Source organism: Bombus bifarius, unplaced genomic scaffold (assembly GCF_011952205.1).
Source record: "Bombus bifarius isolate JDL3187 unplaced genomic scaffold, Bbif_JDL3187 scf7180000007974, whole genome shotgun sequence".
NCBI classification, from domain to species: Eukaryota; Metazoa; Arthropoda; class Insecta; order Hymenoptera; family Apidae; genus Bombus; species Bombus bifarius.
This window is the reverse complement of record NW_022884360.1, coordinates 517,225-535,810: the sequence shown is the minus strand read 5'-3', so window position 1 is coordinate 535,810 and position 18,586 is coordinate 517,225. Positions and strand designations below refer to the sequence as shown.

The 18,586-nt window shown below is 34.4% G+C and overlaps 1 protein-coding gene and 1 long non-coding RNA gene across 3 annotated transcripts in view; one reads left to right on the top strand and one right to left on the bottom strand.

The window, feature by feature from the left end:
• Positions 1 to 293: 293 nt before the first annotated feature.
• Positions 294 to 4,890, top strand: LOC117217191 (agrin-like). Of its 2 annotated transcripts, XM_033464596.1 has the most exons (8): positions 294 to 380; positions 446 to 628; positions 1,673 to 1,816; positions 2,639 to 2,791; positions 2,901 to 3,074; positions 3,487 to 3,657; positions 4,270 to 4,431; positions 4,778 to 4,890. In XM_033464596.1, exons 1-8 carry the CDS (start codon positions 356 to 358, stop codon positions 4,807 to 4,809), a joined length of 1,044 nt encoding a protein of 347 aa, XP_033320487.1. In that variant the 5' UTR covers positions 294 to 355; the 3' UTR covers positions 4,810 to 4,890. The 2 variants fall into 2 exon arrangements, with proteins under 2 accessions (XP_033320487.1, XP_033320486.1); XM_033464595.1 differs by lacking the exon at positions 4,778 to 4,890 and having other exon boundaries at positions 4,270 to 4,683.
• Positions 4,828 to 18,586, bottom strand: part of LOC117217194 — a 74,018-nt gene continuing 60,259 nt past the window's right edge. Inside the window, exons 3-4 of the long non-coding RNA XR_004489494.1 lie at positions 5,023 to 5,398; positions 4,828 to 4,953 (exon numbers count right to left, since the gene is read on the bottom strand). This is a non-coding gene — a long non-coding RNA (uncharacterized LOC117217194). The remainder of the gene's footprint in view (positions 4,954 to 5,022; positions 5,399 to 18,586) is intronic.

Genomic DNA, 18,586 nt, shown 5'->3' with positions numbered 1-18,586 from the left:
AATTTTAAATATGTATTTCATAAATATGTACCTATGCATAAAAGGAAACATTGTAATAGTTTTTTATGTATCTTTTCGTCTATCAAAATCACGCTGTCATAAATTGTTTTCTCGATTGATAACGCATCATAGCGAAGCATGCAAACCACGTTGATAAGATAATTGCAGTTGCGTTCCATTCTGATTAAACGAGAAAATATTGACAATAAAAGCACGTGCTGAATAAAAAACCTTATAGAGAGAAATGAAAAATAATCTACTTTAATACGTCATCCTTAAGATATAGCGATTATATCTCGTATAAAATACGGTTCACAAAATAATTTTAAAGTATGTACTTATACCTACACCTACCATGAAGTACTTTTTATTCTTTTTCGGTAAAAGAGGAATATTTACCTCATTATTGACAGTTTATTACATTTCACGTAATGTCGATTTTTAGGTTTCACACTGATCTGTAGAAGAGGGTGGACTTTTATATTGGCGAACAAGCGAATTTTTTACCAAAATTGCGAAATTTTTAATAACGTAGATTTGTATGATGGTCCAGTATGTGGTAGTGATGGCATTACTTATGCCAACGATTTATACCTGGACTGCGTTAACTATCAGACATTTCAGAACGGTGAGTAACAATGAAATTTCCCTCTTTGCAATTCTAAGCTTCCATGCTTCGTACAATTACGCGAGTTTAGGTCACGGCATACTTAAACATTCACGAAGCACGTACGCGGGGCGTACATGAATTTTTAATTCTATGGAATACCATGTTTCTCACTATACTTGGCCGGAAGCCGCCTAATTCAACGAACAATACCGTATATCCTAGCTGCATGGTGAAATTATTCAAACTTCGTTAGCCTTCTTTTCTTGCAATTTTCTTGACGTATACTGTATGTACTACATACAGTATATATGTCCTGGCAACATTATTCCTTAACTATAGTAATATAGGAACATGTTAATTTTTTAGTGCACTCCTCAGATATTCTAATAAAGAATAAAAGTTTGAACATATAAATAAATTGTATTTATATTACTGCTTTGAACTGAAGACCACATCTGAAGAACATGATATATAAGTTACATTTTCTGTATTTTATAAATTCAATGTGTTTTATATCATTCTCTTAAATAGTATTATAATAGTATTCCAATTAATGATATAAATATTGATAATAGATTCTATTATACGGATTAATACTAATTAAATTAAGTTCATATACTAACTAAGCTAATATTATTCGTTTCTGTGGATTTATCAAAAGCCTTATATCTTCAAATCTACCAGATTATTTCTTTCTTGAATTATTTCATGTTAAAATACTTTTTGCCAATCACCAAGTGACAAGTAAGAGTTAGAAAATTATCATATTTTCCTGTGAGATCTTCGATCGTAAATTACAAATAGAATGCGGATATTTATACAAATTCATACTTTCATTATGTATATACATTTGTGCATCTTTAAATTTCCCATAAAAGCGTAAAAATCCGCAATCTAATTATAAGATTCAATTTAACTGCTGATTACCGAGAGACATACCTCGGATCATGTGGTATTTGAGAATAAATTTAATGAAATTAATAAAAATGATTCATAACTTACGTTAAGAATAATATTTACCTTCATACATTCGTACTTTAATGAACGAAAATTCCTTTTCAGTGATACCAATGCATTCTGGATATTGTTTACCGGTGGATGATTACTGCAAGATAAATCTGTTTTATCGGCCGATCTGTGGATCGGATGGGCACACGTACACGAACCTGGAATCACTTTCATGCGTTAATTACAATCGTTCGCAGAGTAAGCAAGACAAATTCTGAGTATATTTACCGTGCCGTTAATACGGATTAAAGTTAGCAAAAGTTGGCTGGCTGGAGAAATTTAGTTGACCAGTCGGACTGAGAGAGGTTCGCGAGACCAGAATTCCAGCTTGCAAACTCTGGCTCGTTGTTACCCACTAATGTCCGCGGGTATTGTTACATTTTGTCGTCTGGTCGCCGACTCTCCTAACAATGCAAACTAAAAATCCCTTATCTTCGAGTTAGTAGAATTCCGCGAACATGAGCAGCGTTTCCAGAGACTACTGTCCCTCTGAGTTTCGTTGACCAGGTCCACCGTGGATCTAATGCAATATTAGAATTTAGCTTGAGCTTGTTCTCGTTAGGTTTCAACTAGGTTTGCGGTATAACTGAAATTGTAAAACGTTAACTTGTTGTCGGTGTTAAGACGATTTATAGTAAAATAAGACCTCGTTATTGGTCATTATGAAAGAATAGTTTTCTGACATTCTTACATAAATCTGACAAAAAAAGTCAACGCGAATTTATTTATTACAGGAAGAACGCATAAACGATAGCGGATTCTGAGACAAATTTTACAAATTTTCTTTAACCATCCAATATACAGTTAGTCAGCGTTTGTGTCAGTCGATGACTTTAAATTTAGAAAATACGGAACCAGTTCAAATGCGGCAAAATGAAAAGATGCTTCAGATATAATTCAGCAAAACATCCATTCAATTGCATAATTCATTAATGTGGCAATTATTTTAAGACTGTAACAGCTTCGTTCAGCTCTGATCCGAAGTAGTAAAACGTTAAAACTAATGTAATATTATTTTAGATGTAACAGTAGCTTTAAGCGGTCCTTGCAAAGTTATGGATCGCTGTTATAGCTACAGGACCTTATCGTACGGTTCCAACGGTGTCTGCGCGAATAATGGTTTGACCTATGGAAACGCGGCTCAGGTGAACTGTCTCCGACAGATTAACGTTGGTAAATAGAAACAGAAATAATTATACGAAACCTAACAACTACATATGTTACATATGTCATAAAGAAGCTTTCATTGTATCCGATATTACTAGGATCTTGATCGTTTCAGATCTGAGGATTCTTCATAACGGTAGTTGCACGGTTAGGGAGGTTTATGATATTTATGACAGCGTCGAAAAGATCTGTGACATTGCCAATAGTAGGTTCGAATGGAATCCAGTGTGTACTTCAGATGGCGTTACCTATCATAATCCTTTTAAGTTTTTGTGTTACAAAGCTCGTGGTAAGTTGTGTTACCAAGTTTTCGTGGCTAGTATTCTTTATTCTTATATCGTATATATTTCTATCAGATCGAGTAATAAGTTCGTTTAGTTTGTTTTAAAAAGAGCATATTAAGGAGTAACTTATTTATGTCATTTCTCTGTGAACATATACTTTTCATTAAAAAATTCAGGTACATTTCAGGTACATTTATACTTTTCAAACAATTTTGAATGAACTTATTACTTAACTCAACGTATATGTATTATATGCATTTTGTTCATTTTTATACATCCTTAAATTTCTCGTACGAAACGCATAAAGATCCACGCTCTATTACATATTGTATTCTCTGTTTGTAAAGTTTCGTGAGATTAAAGTTGAGAAGATGAATGATCTCAGACTTCACGGGCCTTTCCTAATTTGTTTTTCAGATTTGAAGACGTTGGTATCAGATAACGAGTGCGAGAAGAACACGCAGTTCTCGTGTGCTCATCTCAAATCCTCTACTAAGACCTTCAGTGCAAAGGACGAGGTTTGCGGAAACGATGGCGTTACCTATCAAAGTATCCATCACTTACAATGCCACAACAATCAAAATAAATGTCAGTGCTGTCTTGGGAAGACCTTATTTAGCTAGACTACTTATTCAGTCTATTATCAAATATTCAATGTTTCTCCTTAATTGTCTATGGCAGCGATTTTCAATCATTTACATCTCGTAACACGCTTCAAGGCAAGGTATTGACAGTCGAACGCCTGTTGTTTGTATTTGACAGTCTAAAGTCTAAAGGAAAACAGGTCACTGCACCTGTCTAAATCAGGTGTTGCTTGTTTTAGAACTTTTTCTGGCACACCGGTTGAAAATCACTGCTTTCTCATATGCAATTAAAAGTAGTACATGCTTGTTCGTGCGTTTCATTATTTAACAGAAATTTCTAATAAAAGCGCCACGAACTTTTCAAATAACTTGATACAACGAAGGATCAATTGTTTAAAACTTTTGTCACTTCTGCGAGATATATACTTGTACCAAACATTTTGTAGCTTCTATAGATACATTTTCAGGTTCGTTTTAAACTTTACCAGCGCAATCACGATAGTCGTGTCTCACTAAACTGGCGATGAATTTTCAAAACGTTTTACATAACACGTACAATATACGCGCAAAAGATTTCCAAGTAGACAAGCACTGTTACTTCATTTTTCTTTCGCAGATTTGTCCCTGAAGCATTCTGGAGCCTGCGTCGACCCCGACGACAACCCCTGCAGATCCATACCCGAGGAAAGTCTCCGATTTCCGGTGTGTGGAAGCGATAACTTGTCGTACGTGAGCCCAGAGGCTTTATGGTGCGCGAAATTGAGGTTTCCAGATAAAAGTGAGCTAATCTTGCTTGGTCTTTACAAACTTCAACCCCTAAAGGCTATCACGAGCGAAATTTCATATAAATTTTCTTTTAATATTACCATCCCATAACGAGACCATCACGGCCGATAATTTTTCTATTCTTTATCCTAATATCCAATCATACTAGAACGCTAATTAATTACTTACATCTTCTCGATTTTATCGATTCTTAAAACGAAAGGAACAAGCAGACGATTTTCCTTGATGACAGCTTTCAGGGGTTAAGGCAGAATATTCAATGCTCTGCGTTTTAAACTGAAATCAGTCATCGAAGAAACCTCGTAATTATTTATCATACGAAATATTCTTTTCGGCAGATTTGACGCTTGTCTACGACGGACCTTGCTAGCTGTTTCACGCGATTAATCCACGTTTCGTTCATCTTGCGTCATCGAGGATGAATCACTCGCCTCTGGTGGATCTTCCTCGAGAAAATAGCTGGAACCGCCTCCCATGTACTCGTCCATCCAATGCTCTTCATCTTCTCGGTCACCTGTACAGAAAATAAATTGGTATAAAGCGCCGGTACGAATTGAAACGGAAGATATCGCTATAATAGCACCTCCGGGGACAAAATGGCCAGCTGTATGGATCAGGCAGAATTTCCTTCGAGAATTCGTTGTCGAAAGTTATCGACGAGCAGGCAGATAGCTGTGGAAGCAGCACAACCATCGTATCCTAATATTTTATTCACGGCTGATGTCATTCGGCTCGCGTGCACATTTTTATCTCTCTTTCACTCGCCTTTTAAGCAGAACAGCGGGACGTTTTAACTGCCTTAAACGCATGTCTTACTTCATTTTTGCCGCCGTGGATGTCCATGAGGCATCCGCTGGAAGGATTCTTCGTGTAATCTTCTGGCTGCTCGTTTAACTGACACGTGTCCATACTGCTGAATCTTCGTTCTTTCATTATTCATCGGATACGCTTGATGTTTCCTGCGAATAAAATTTCTAAGATTATTTACTACACATGTGCGGTGATTTATATTTCAAGTGGAATCAAATATAGCGTGTTTTTCATTTACAAGAAAATCTCTACGATAATGATGTTACAAGGCGAGATATCAGCTTCCTTTATTATTTATTATATATATTATTGTTATTTATTACATACATATAACAAGTAACATGGCGTTATAGCATATATTGTATAATGTATACGTTATATAGGGCTGACAAAAATGTTAAGCAAGAATTGTTACTGACAATTGATTTAGGAGTTTGGCCCATTTTCGCGAAGAACATTTAACCAGCTTCAGATGGGAATATTTTTTCACTTTATCTATTAAGATATTTTGAAATGAATAGAAACAGCTTTGTTCGTCAAAAGATATGTAATCATCGCAGGATAATTTATTCGTCATTTTTCCAAGACGTTAGGAAGATATGAAAAAATGCCAATCTTTGATATTAAACATTTTTCAATATTCTATGAATTTCATAGCGTTCTCCTTCGATACGTATTAAACAATCAGTGTAATTCTGCTAGTAATTGAACAGTGTTCTTTATTAGATTTCCTTAAATGTTGCTGAGCTGGATCAACATGTATCATAGTAGGCAGATAATTTCTTTAAATTTTATAAAATTGTAAAACTTGCATGGAAGAGGAATTGTCGATGAAAAGGCTATTAAGTTTTTAAGTTTAAACTATCAAGTACAAAGAATCCTTGGAATTCCATTCCATAGTTACAATGTTAAGAGATAAATTTCGCAGCCGATCGAACAAGAAATTGCGAATGAAACGTTACACGTTAACCCGTTGCTACATTCGAACTAGATCAATTAACATGCCAGAGAATTAGCGTGATCATCGAGATTTACTAGGCCATTGCAAGTCGTCATTTCGTGTATTTGTTCTTGACCCGTTTACCAATTAAACTTTATCAATCTCTGAATCCTCTACTTTTAAACTGACAACACAGCCACGAATTTCCAAATTTCTCTAAATATAGTTTAATAGAATTAAACGAATAGAAATTAAATAGATAGGAAACTGTCTTGCTTATTAAATGTTAAATACTATAGAAACGATTATATTATATATGTAGCGTAATAATAATTATATCACAGAGACTGTACCGCTATTTTATACATTTTCATAAATTATTCGTATTCGTAATTAATAATAATTATATCGTATAAATGTAACGATTGTTCAACAATTCATTTTCATAATTATTTGTATGGTGTTTGAATTGTGCGTATGTTTGCATTATTTGTGTGTGTAGATTTTCGCATTTCCAAAATTCGCATTAATGCATAAACTGCGCAGTCCAATGGCAAGTACAATCATCGTTCGACCTGTCTGCATTTTTTGCGTGACTGGTATTATTTATATAACCTTGGCTACACAGCCCGGAAATTGATTTGGTTTGATAATATTTTCTGACAGCCGCACGTACCTGTAACTTCGTCGAACTTGGCTTTGCACACACGAAGTTCATAAGATTCAGTAGATTTCTTATATATATATATATATGTATTTTGCTAGAATGTATTTATGAATGAAAAAATGTTTTTATAAATAATATATGGCAATACAATGACATGTTAAAAATATATGGATAATATATGGCAATATCATAACGTGTCAAAAAATATATGGATAATATAAAGTAATGCAATAACGTATTGAACTATATAGAGATAAGGGAAATAGATAATATAAATAATATATAGTAATATAATAATGTGTTAAAAAATATATGGATGATATATAGTGATACAATAACATATTAAAAATATATGGATAATTTATAGTAATAGAATAACGTATTAAAAAATATATGGATAATATATAGCAATACAATAACGTATCAAATTATATATTGATAAAGAAGATGAATAATATAATTAATATATAGTAATCCAATAACGTATTAAAAAATATATGGATGATATATAGTAATATAATAACGTGTTAAAAAATATATGGATAATATATACCAATACAATAACGTATCAAATTATATAGGGCCAAGGGAGATAGATAATATAAATAATATATAGTAATATAATAATGTGTTAAAGAATATATGGATAATATATAGTAATAAATAACGTGTTAAAAAATATATGGATGATATATAATAATATAATAACGTGTTAAAAAATATATGGATAATATATACTAATACAATAACGTATCAAATTATATAGGACCAAGGGAGATAGATAATATAAATAATATATAGTAATATAATAATGTGTTAAAGAATATATGGATAATGTATAGTAATAAATAACGTGTTAAAAAATATATGGATGATATATAATAATATAATAACGTGTTAAAAAATATATGGATAATATATACTAATACAATAACGTATCAAATTATATAGGACCAAGGGAGATAGATAATATAAATAATATATAGTAATATAATAATGTGTTAAAGAATATATGGATAATGTATAGTAATAAATAACGTGTTAAAAAATATATGGATGATATATAATAATATAATAACGTGTTAAAAAATATATGGATAATATATACTAATACAATAACGTATCAAATTATATAGGGACAAGGGAGATAGATAATATAAATTATATATAGTAATATAATAACGTGTTAAAAAATATGTGGCTAATATATAGTAATGCAATAAGGTATTGAATTACATATGGATAAGGAAAATGGATAATATAAACAATACATAATAATACAATAACGTATTAAAAATATATGGATAATATATAGTAATAAATAACGTGTTAAAAAATATATGGATGATATATAGTAATACAATAACGTGTTAAAAAATATATGGATAAGGGAGATAGAGCTACTGTGAACACCTATGTGCTATTATAACTTAAACATCTTTTCACACGTATATACATGGATATCCGTGTGAAAAAGCTACACTATGATTTCACAGGTTTACATTTGGCCAGGGTTATTCCTTGTACCTTTACGCTCTTTTTTTTCGTACGAATATTCCTATCGAATTTTCCATCGTTGAATCACGTTTCTGCAAACAGAACCACGTGTTCTATCAGGTTGGAATTATCGTGGCAGAGATTCTTCCCGAGAAAAATGAGTTTGCGAATTGTCTGCACGCGATCAGGGGAAGAGGTGACCTGCTTTCCGAACTTTACCCATTTAGGTATGTCTCTCAAGTGCTGTTAATTGTGCCTTTGCGGTCGACTATTGCTATTTTTGCTTCCAGGGAGTCAAACGGTGGATATGAAAACAGAAAAGAAAAAAGAAACAAGAAAGTAGAACGGGAAAATGGAAAACAGATTCTGGAATAAGGCTTCCTCTGATATTTGTTCTTTTATTCCTCGCGTTTTACACGTTAATAGGCGAACGATTAAGTTTACGATCGGATAGGATGGAATTGCTCGGACGATTAAGCTGTTTACAATGTTCCTTTGTCGGCGAATAAATAGCCTGTCGTGTAATTTGTAATTATATTCGAACGATGACTTCAGAAAGCCTTCCTTCGATCCAATGTTCCACCGTTTCCCGATTGATTTGATGAGAAAAACGCATCTGAATGGAAAGACACATCTCATAAAACTTGATAGACTCTATAATAGATCTTGTCACAGAGTTGTCCTTTCTACGTTTTGTACACAGTGAAATTTTGCACACAGCTACTAGCAGATTTCTCTCACAAAACTTGGACCCGTGTGAACGCTTAACCAACAACGAAAACTAATTTCCAGTTGTCGAATCGACTTTGTACTAAACATAGTAATTAATCGTGGTTGCGCGCTAATCTTTCGTAAGCGCGGAGATTTCTGCTTAGAAAGGACTGAGAGCCAGGAAACGAACGATTATAGAACCGATTACGCGAAGTAACTCAGAGCCACGTCGACTTCCTGGATGCCAGGCGATCGAGAAGACAAAACCTGATTGGGAAACGGGTATCGGAAGTCTCGGATAGCCGGAAGCCAAGAGCCAAGAGCTAAAGACCAGAGCAAAAAGGGAAAGGAATTTGTCCCATGAAACAGACACCGATCATACATCTTTCTATCCTCGTGGAATAGTTTCCTCTGACGATTTATCGGAGAAAATATCCTCCGATAGATCGCCTAGATCACGACTGATCGATAGGTGATCGAGAAAAAAAGAACGTTCACCCAGATGGTAGGATGAGCTTGTCCTGGTTAGGTTTCGACTAGGTTTGCGGTGCAACTGAAATTGTAAAACGTTAAAATGAATGTAATATTATTTTAGATGTAACAGTAGCTTCAAAGGGTCCTTGCAAAGTTATGGATCGATGTTATAGCTACGAGAGCTCATCGTACGGTTCCAACCATGTCTGCGCGAGTAACAGTTTGACCTATGAAAACGCGGCTCAGTCGAACTGTCTGTGACAGCTTAACGCTGGTAAATAGGAACAGAAATAATTATACGAAACCTAACAACTACATATGTTACGTATTCCATAAAGAAGCTTTCATTGTATCCGATATTACTAGGACCTTGATCGTTTCAGATCTGAGGATTCTTCATAACGGTGGTTGCACGGTTAGGCAGGTTCGTGATATTTATGACAGCGTCGAAAAGATCTGTGACACCGCCAAAAGTAGGTTCGAACGTAATCAAGTGTACGCTTCGGATGGCGTTGCCTATCCTGATACTTTTGAGTCTTCGGATCACCTGGATCACGGCTGATCGACGAGTGATGGAGAAAAAAGAATGTTCCCAGCGAGATGAGGAGCAACGCGTGATCGATGAAACCGATGGGGCAGAAGTCTGTGAAGAAGCCTGGGAAGTATAACGGGTGAGAAAGCACGAACGAAAAGCATCGACGACAAAAGGAGAGCCGGATAAATAATGTGTCCGCTGTGTAATCGTGGCGTTGTCAGGAAAGGAGCAGTAGGTCACCCGAGATCTCGTCTAGTCCCAGATGCTTCACAGAGCCGGGACAAATAGTCGCCATGACCTCCTGCGACATAGCGAACACCTTACCGCGGATTTTTATTCATTTATGGGACATTTAATTTAACAGAAGAATACAAAAAATAGTAATAATAGTAAAGTATAACAGAGTGGTAATTAAATGGTTAAATGGGACTGGGAGTCAGATAGATTTCAAGATACGAATCGTTTAGCCAAATTTAAAATTCACTGGCCAGATAGATGTGAATTCCTTTAAGCCAATATCAGCGTATAAGTTGAACACGATGTTGACTCAGTTTCAATCGAATTCCATATGTTTTATAGATGCAGGTTAAATACTGCACGACCTGCTGCGATATTGCCACCGATATACCGTGGATTTTTATTCGTTTATGGGGAATTTAATTTAACGTAAAAAATATATAAAACAGGCAAACTATCGACTATTTTACTGCGGATTTTTACGCATTTATGAAAGACTTTTATGCACATTTCGTGATGCAAAAATCCACACAAGATGTTTATATAATATGGATTTTATAATAGGCAGAATGAATTCCTATTTAAATTTCATATGTGCGCTCATGAGGATACAATACAAATCCGTATAAAAATCTGCAGTAAAAATCAACGTATTTTCATTATCGAGTTCCGATTGAAATCTATCCTGTTTGCTTAAAAAATAAGTTTATGTTTGCCTAATTAAATCAGTATACTTAGTATTCGAGAAGTTTATACGACGAATTTCATATTTCAAAGAGTCGAAGAAAGGTATCTATGGGACAGAAATATCAAAAATTTCCATGATGTCTAAAAATTTCACCAACGTTTGCAGCCGTTTGCAAATATACAGGGTGGTTGGTAACTGGTGGTACAAGCGGAAAGGGGGTGATTCTACGCGGAAAAAGAAGTCGAAAATATAGAATAAAAATTTAAAAATTTAAAAATTTAAAAATTTAAAAATTTAAAAATTTAAAAATTTAAAAATTTAAAAATTTAAAAATTTAAAAATTTAAAAATTTAAAAATTTAAAAATTTAAAAATTTAAAAATTTAAAAATTTAAAAAAATAACGTCAATCGAGACAACGATCTACAGTGAGATCCGTTATAACGAGACGCGATAAAGTGTACGCGTACCGAGCCAAAATTCAAAGTCGATTTTCTCGAAAACAAAGCCTCGAACGAAAAATTTTTATTCTATATTTTCGACTTCTTTTTTCGCGCAGAATCACCCCCTTTTCGCTTGTACCACCAGTTACCAACCGCCCTGTGTACAGAACAATAATAAAGAAAGAAGATAACATTGAAAAATTGAAAATGTAATTTCCACGTTCACATGGCAATTCAAAGGTCGAAGAAGGGTACGTCACATAAATATCAAAAAAGGGAAAGCTATTTACTCGTCTTCGCCGAGTTACCTAGAAATTCCGTAGCTGTGAAATGAGAGAACGTTTTCGTCTCTTCCTCGTTCGAGTCGTCGACCTGAATCGACTGCGAAAATGTTATGCAAACCGCGGTCGGTTAGCCTAACGTTGCCTCATCGTCGACCACGAATTAGCCAGGAATGTCATTGATATCGTGTTTCCTATCTTCCTGGTCCCGTTTGGCGCACGATTCCGATGGTCTTTGACAACGATCATCGTCAAATTTCCTCCTCGTTCGTTGAATTAAAATAGGCGCATGATTATCTTTGTCAATCAACAACACTGTACGTATATAGATCGGAATAATTCGGATAAGAAAATAATATTCTCGTCGAGTTTTCAGCATCGTGCAAACAGCTTTTTTCTCGCAATTAATTCGGACAAGGGAGACGATTCTAAAATTTGCATGTTAGTAAATTTCTGCAGAGAAATCTTCGCAGTTTAAACGTACAAGCAAATGATTTCTGAAAATTTCCACGATTTCAAAATTTTCCATCTTCGTGCCATCCTAATCGCGAACGATTCTTCGTAATCATCACGTCCATCTTCCACCTCTCACATCCTGCAGCACGTGCATGCAACAGGAAAACATGAAATACAACACCGTTGTTTGGACGATGAATTCAGGGAATTCCAATTATTTCAATTATTCGAACAAATTTGCCTTTCCTTTGTTCCCCTCCGATCCTTTGTTTTCTGTTTCCATCTTGAGTCGTCTATCGATCACAAAGGTTCACACAAGCTATCACACGCTCTCGAGTTTCTATTCGCAGAAGCGGAGATTTGACATGCGAAACGCCCAGGATTCCTTCGATCGGAGATCCAAACGCAGATGTAAAATAATCTCTAAAGTCCGTGGCAATTTGCTGGAATTTGCCATTTCCGTCCGGCTAAATCCTCGCGTCATATATTTGCTATGGCGATTAATTTAATCATTGGTCGTCACTAGGTAAATCCGTCAGTGCCAAGTGTCAACGTGATATTGTATCGGTGTGTACTACCTGGATAAGTGCAATCTCGACGATCTAAATACCAGAAGTAATTTATACAGTTAGCAGCTTTAGTTTTTATGTCCGTTCGTCGACGTTATCGCGAATTAAGTCGCGGATCAAATTCTGTCGAGATAATGCTGCCTGCTCGATTTATGCTCAAACAGACATTTACTGTGCTTATTTTACTCGAACGCTTGCTGCACCATTTCTTTGCGAATATATTGGCTTGGCAACTAAGTGGTTGCGGATTTTATCAATACCACCTAATGACAAAATCCGCAATCACTTAGTTGCCGACCCAACAATTTAGGATATTTTTCAATATTTTTATATATCATAACTCAAATTCTGCATATATTGGTTTGGCAACTAAGTGATTGCGGATTTTGTCATTAAGTGGTATTGATAAAATTCGCAACCACTTAGTTGCCAACCCAATATATCATGCTCGCTATTTGACTATATGAAACTTTTGGAGATTTTTCCTAGCACTGTAACGAGAATATACGAATATCGCGATTACAATGGGAAAATTTGGAGCTGCAATAGACTCCGGTTTAACAAGATTAACACGTTACACGTTATATGAATTCATTGGAAATTATACACAGAAGTTAGCAGAAATTTTCTGCAAATATATGTAGAATGTATTTTGCTGTTTCGAAATTCGCATTACGAGACACGAATGAAGAACAATGGTATAGATTAGATTTTCTTGCAAAATTCCATATAAAAATACAGGGAGGAAATTTGTAATGAATATACTATGCGCGCTGTTAAACATTTTTGGACATTTTTGTTAGCACTGTAATACGAGAATACGAATAGGACGTTTTTCGAACTAACTCGAAAATACATGTAGAAGTTAGAAGAAATTTATTGCAAATATATGTACCATGTATATATATGTAGAATTAAGTTGTAATGAAACGACTGTTTCATATTTTAATTTTATTACTCACAGGGCTCGTCATAACGCAAAATATTGCCATCTCTTCGCGACGAGTATACTCGTCGAAAACAGCTAACTGGTTCGAAAAATGTAAAAACGAACTGACTAATTTTCGTTTTTGACGAGTTATTAGGAAAATTCGTTCGCCTCCTAATAACTCGACGTTTGTTTACGATCAGACATTTGGAAATAGAGAGAAAATTATTTTGGCTGCCAAATACTCTCGCGTTATTTTTAGCTGTATCTATTGTTGTCGTGCATCGTTGCAAAATTAAGTAAGCGTGTTTACGATCGGTAAATCTGACGATCGAGTGGAAGAATTTCACGAACGAAAGCTGCTCCCCTATCGATCGATCATTATTTAAGTGGACAGGTATGACATTATGTATGTATCATTCTGAAATTGCAGCATGATAAATGCGATTCGTTTCTCGGCAAATTCTCCGAATACATAGCAGTAAAGTTCAAGATTTTTCAACTTTGTTTCATTAATTATACGAAATATCATGCTTATGATAGGTAGCATGTGTAGAGACTGTTGTGAATAATTTCCATCACAATGTTTTTAATAATTCCTATTAACTATCTGTAGATATTAATTTCTACTATTTTCAGTAATTTTCTCCAATTATTTTCAATAGTTTCCATTGATAATTTTCAATAATTTTCCATTCATTGCGTTAATAATTTAATAATTGATCGTTCTCAATAATTTTCATCAATTATTTTTAATAATTTCCATTATCTCTGGCAATTTCCACTAATTTTTGTTAACAAAAATTTTCAATAATATCAATAATTTCAATAGTATCAATAATTTTCAATAATTTCCATTAATTATTTCTAATAAGTTTTATTATTCTTTCTAGAATTCTCAACTATTTTATAATTCAGGATTCTTCAACCTCGTTGCACTGATAAAACAAATAATTCGTTTGTTGTACCTAGGTTCATTATTTTCTAACAATTTTACAGGCGTATGCATAAATAATTCCTACATTCACGTAAAATCCAATCAACAATGGTAAAATACTGCTAGTTCATAGCGCGTTAAATTAGTTTACCTTTCTTCCTTGGAAATCTCTACATTTCTAATGAACAAATTTTCATTTTCTAATTTCTGCTAAATTTCATAGAAATCCTAGAAACAGACGGAAGACTAGAAGCTATGTGATTTAACGCTACGTATATTATGATCTATGAAGTTCAATTTATCAATGTTATTGTCGCATAATTCGCGTCTCATTAATTTGTTAATAGCGCTGACGTAATTGTTATCGTTAAATATTCATCGCTGTCGCATCTTGGCGGTTAGACGAAGAGCATTGTATCAGTGACAACGCTACAGTGATAATCGTTCGTTTCAAAGATCGATCCTCTCGATCGGAATGTTTCTTTTTTTTCTAGAGCGTAGATAGGCTCTGTTATAAATCTATCGTTTGTGAAAATGAAAAATGAAGATTGCGGGGGGAAACACGGTAAGCCGTATCTTTTCTTTTTTATATTGAAAATCAAAGTAGAAGATTATGATGGATTACGTTTTCACTATCTATAGGGAAACGATTCTGAGTAAACAGTTTAGCTTAACTTCTCAGACGTTCCAACGATACATTAAAATTAAAAAGCTCGCAAATCATAAAAATATCATATTTTTCTGCTGTAATCGTGAAAGGAAATTTTTATAGCAAAATATATCTTTCTAATCGCCAAGTAACATTCAAGTAAAAAAAATAGTTACATTTTTTAAAATACAGCTACGTAGACATACGTAGACATAGTACAGCATACACTAAGATAGATACATACTAATTACTAGAAAACAGTTAATTGATATGATATAACACGATAAGATAGCGATACGATAGCTATGTTTAAAGTTTGCGAAAAAATCGAGTTTGAAAATTTATCGATAATACTAGAGCGTGGCTAATCATAAACGATTTGTTATTGTAGAAGCGAAAGTTTATCTTCAATGAGGTGTTTCTTCATTCATTCATACGACTATTTTTGGGGAAAAATCCATTTTCCCCTTCTCCAACCTAGCACGAGGATTCGTTTCGAACGAAGAGTTCGTATGCTGAATTTCACGTCTTTAAACTTCAGAAAAACTATTATTCCATAAAAGAAATTTTACCCCTTTTCACCCCCTTAGGATTTGTATTTCTAAAAACACTTTGTCATCTCATATTTACGTTATATAAAAAAAAAAAAAAAAAATAAAGAAAATGCACCGTTGAAGTTTCACGTTTCTAGGTACAGCGGTTTGGTGTGAGCGTTGATGAATAGATCAGTCACTTTTGCATTATACAGGGTGGTTGGTAACTGGTGGTACAAGCGGAAAGGGGGTGATTCTAGGCGAAAAAAGAAGTCGAAAATATAGAATAAACATTTTTCGTTCGAGGCTTTGTTTTCGAGAAAATCGACTTTGAATTTTGGCTCGGTACGCCTGCACTTTATCGCGTCTCGTTATAACGGATCTCACTGTAGATCGTTGTCTCGATGGAAAAATTAAAAGAAAAACATTAAAAAAAATTTTTATTCCATATTTTTGATTTCTTTTTTCGCGTAGAATCACCCCCTTTCCGCTTTTACCACCAGTTACCAACCACCCTGTATATGTATACGTCTATACAGACATACATATACGAATATGATGTATATATATTGAGTAACGTCCTTACCTTTCTAACTGTTCATTTCAAAGAGAAACACAAACAAGCTTTGAACTTGTGAATTATCTACGTACGTATTATAAAAATAAATATTATGTCATATTCAGAATATCAACTTCAGTTATTATGTAATATGGTTGTAGTACGTTAAATAATATTTAATATTTATTGGAATAATCGAGAACTTTTAATATCAACGGGCGAAATATCCGTCGCCGTTATTTTCTATGGAAAAATGTTTATATCTATATTTTATTAAGTTCTATTCAAAGTTTAAACTTTTATTTTCGTGAACTTTTCTTTATCTGTTCTTATCGGAACTTATAATGTGGGAACGTTTTCTATAAAAGTTTCACGGTCCGTGTTTTAAATAGAATCTATTAAAAAGTTTCCTAACTCTCTTCAACCCTGAATTCTTGCGATTAACGAAATTTCGTTAAACGGTATTTCTTGCTTGTTGGAATGTTAGAGCATGATTTTATCGATATTTTAAATAATTCGATGATATTTAATCTCTTAGAGGTATTCTATAAATATTAAACATCGATCATTGAAACATATAATAATAAAAATGTCAATAGATATTAATAAAAATATTAATCTTCTTTCCGATATATTCGTATAAACGTTAGAAATTAATCTTTGGAAAAATCGATTGAAAAGTGACTTAACCTAATTAAGCTTCTATTGTAGTATTTTTATTCAACCCACCAAGCTTACAAAGTCGACAATCTTCAACCTAACGCTTTACCGACCCCTAGCGGTTCAACAGCATACGCACGTCCAACCGGCAGCTCAGGCGCGGATTCTCCCTGGCGCCGGCTCTGTTTCGGTTTACATTCTCCAATACCATTCTTTTCGTTCATCGCGAACGGTAAGTTTTTCGAATTGGTATAAAACCGTGGCAGCTTACAAAGCAACGCAACTGACGCGACTGAGCAAGGCACTTTAGTACCAAATAACAAATTACTGCTTGAATAATGAGGAAGATTGTCGGCAACAAAAAGCCGATTAATAGGCAATCGGTTGGTAAACGTCGGCGACAAAAATCCGATTAGTCGGCTATCGGTCGGTAAAGTGTTAACGTATTTTTGATCCTCCAGATTTCTATCGTGTTGTCAAAATTCCAGTTCAATTGCATCTTCGAATTGAAAGTTAAAAAAAAAAAGGAAGAAAGGAAACAGGCGCAACGTTCCAGATCTGCCCCGAACAAGCGATCTGGAATGTCCGAACGATAAAGCGGAACGCGTTAATAAGAACAAGACAGGAATGTCAAGAACCAGATATACGTTACTTAACCATCATCGAAGCTTCGAAATCTAGAGAACTTGAGCTTATCAAATTTTTATCGATTTACATCAAACAAAATTAATTGTTTTATCGGTATTAATCCGATTAACGTAGAAAACTCCGCGAAATGACAATTAATCACAATTATATAATAGTGTATCTGTCTACCTGTCAAAGTCTCATCATTATCAACAGTTCCTGGATTGTGGATTTTTCTGCGAATTTCCATCTTTATAAAGCCAACTAACCAAATGGTATCCGAGTATAAATCTGTTTCATCCACCGAACGTTACAAGTACCATATTTCCCATATTTCGTCCAATCTTGCCACTTCAAATTTCCTGCAAACCTGTACAGACTTGGCTCGAACGTTTCTTAAACAGCCTGCACCTGCTTCGTTCCACGTAACCTGACGTTTGATCTTGCAAAACGTGCGATCGCTAGTAACATATTAGGTGGTCCGAAAAGTTTCTTTCGTTGTATAAGAAAATAACGAATGCACAACATTTCTCTACTATTTTATCGAATTACGAATGATCCATTTTATTCTATCGAGATAAAGATCGCAACGTTCGATAGATTAGGTTTCGCGTTTGTATGAAGATGCGTGGTTACGTGTCTGTGAAAGAAAGACACTTTTCGGACAACCTGATCATCGATAACGTTATCGTTTATTAACGACGAACCATCTTGGAATATACCGACGAATAAATAAACAAACAAATCGCTGACCTACTCTTGCGTTGGCAACTAATTACTTAGTTGCCAATGCAATAATCGCGCCAACTTTGCTCGCAGTGCGCTGCGCGTTCATCAACACGCGGGAAGAGCAAGACGCGCGAAAGAAGGCACAGAATCCGTTTGCTGGCTACGGAGAAAGAATGGCATTGTCCGAGGGGAGTACCGTCCGAAAGGATGAGAAACTAT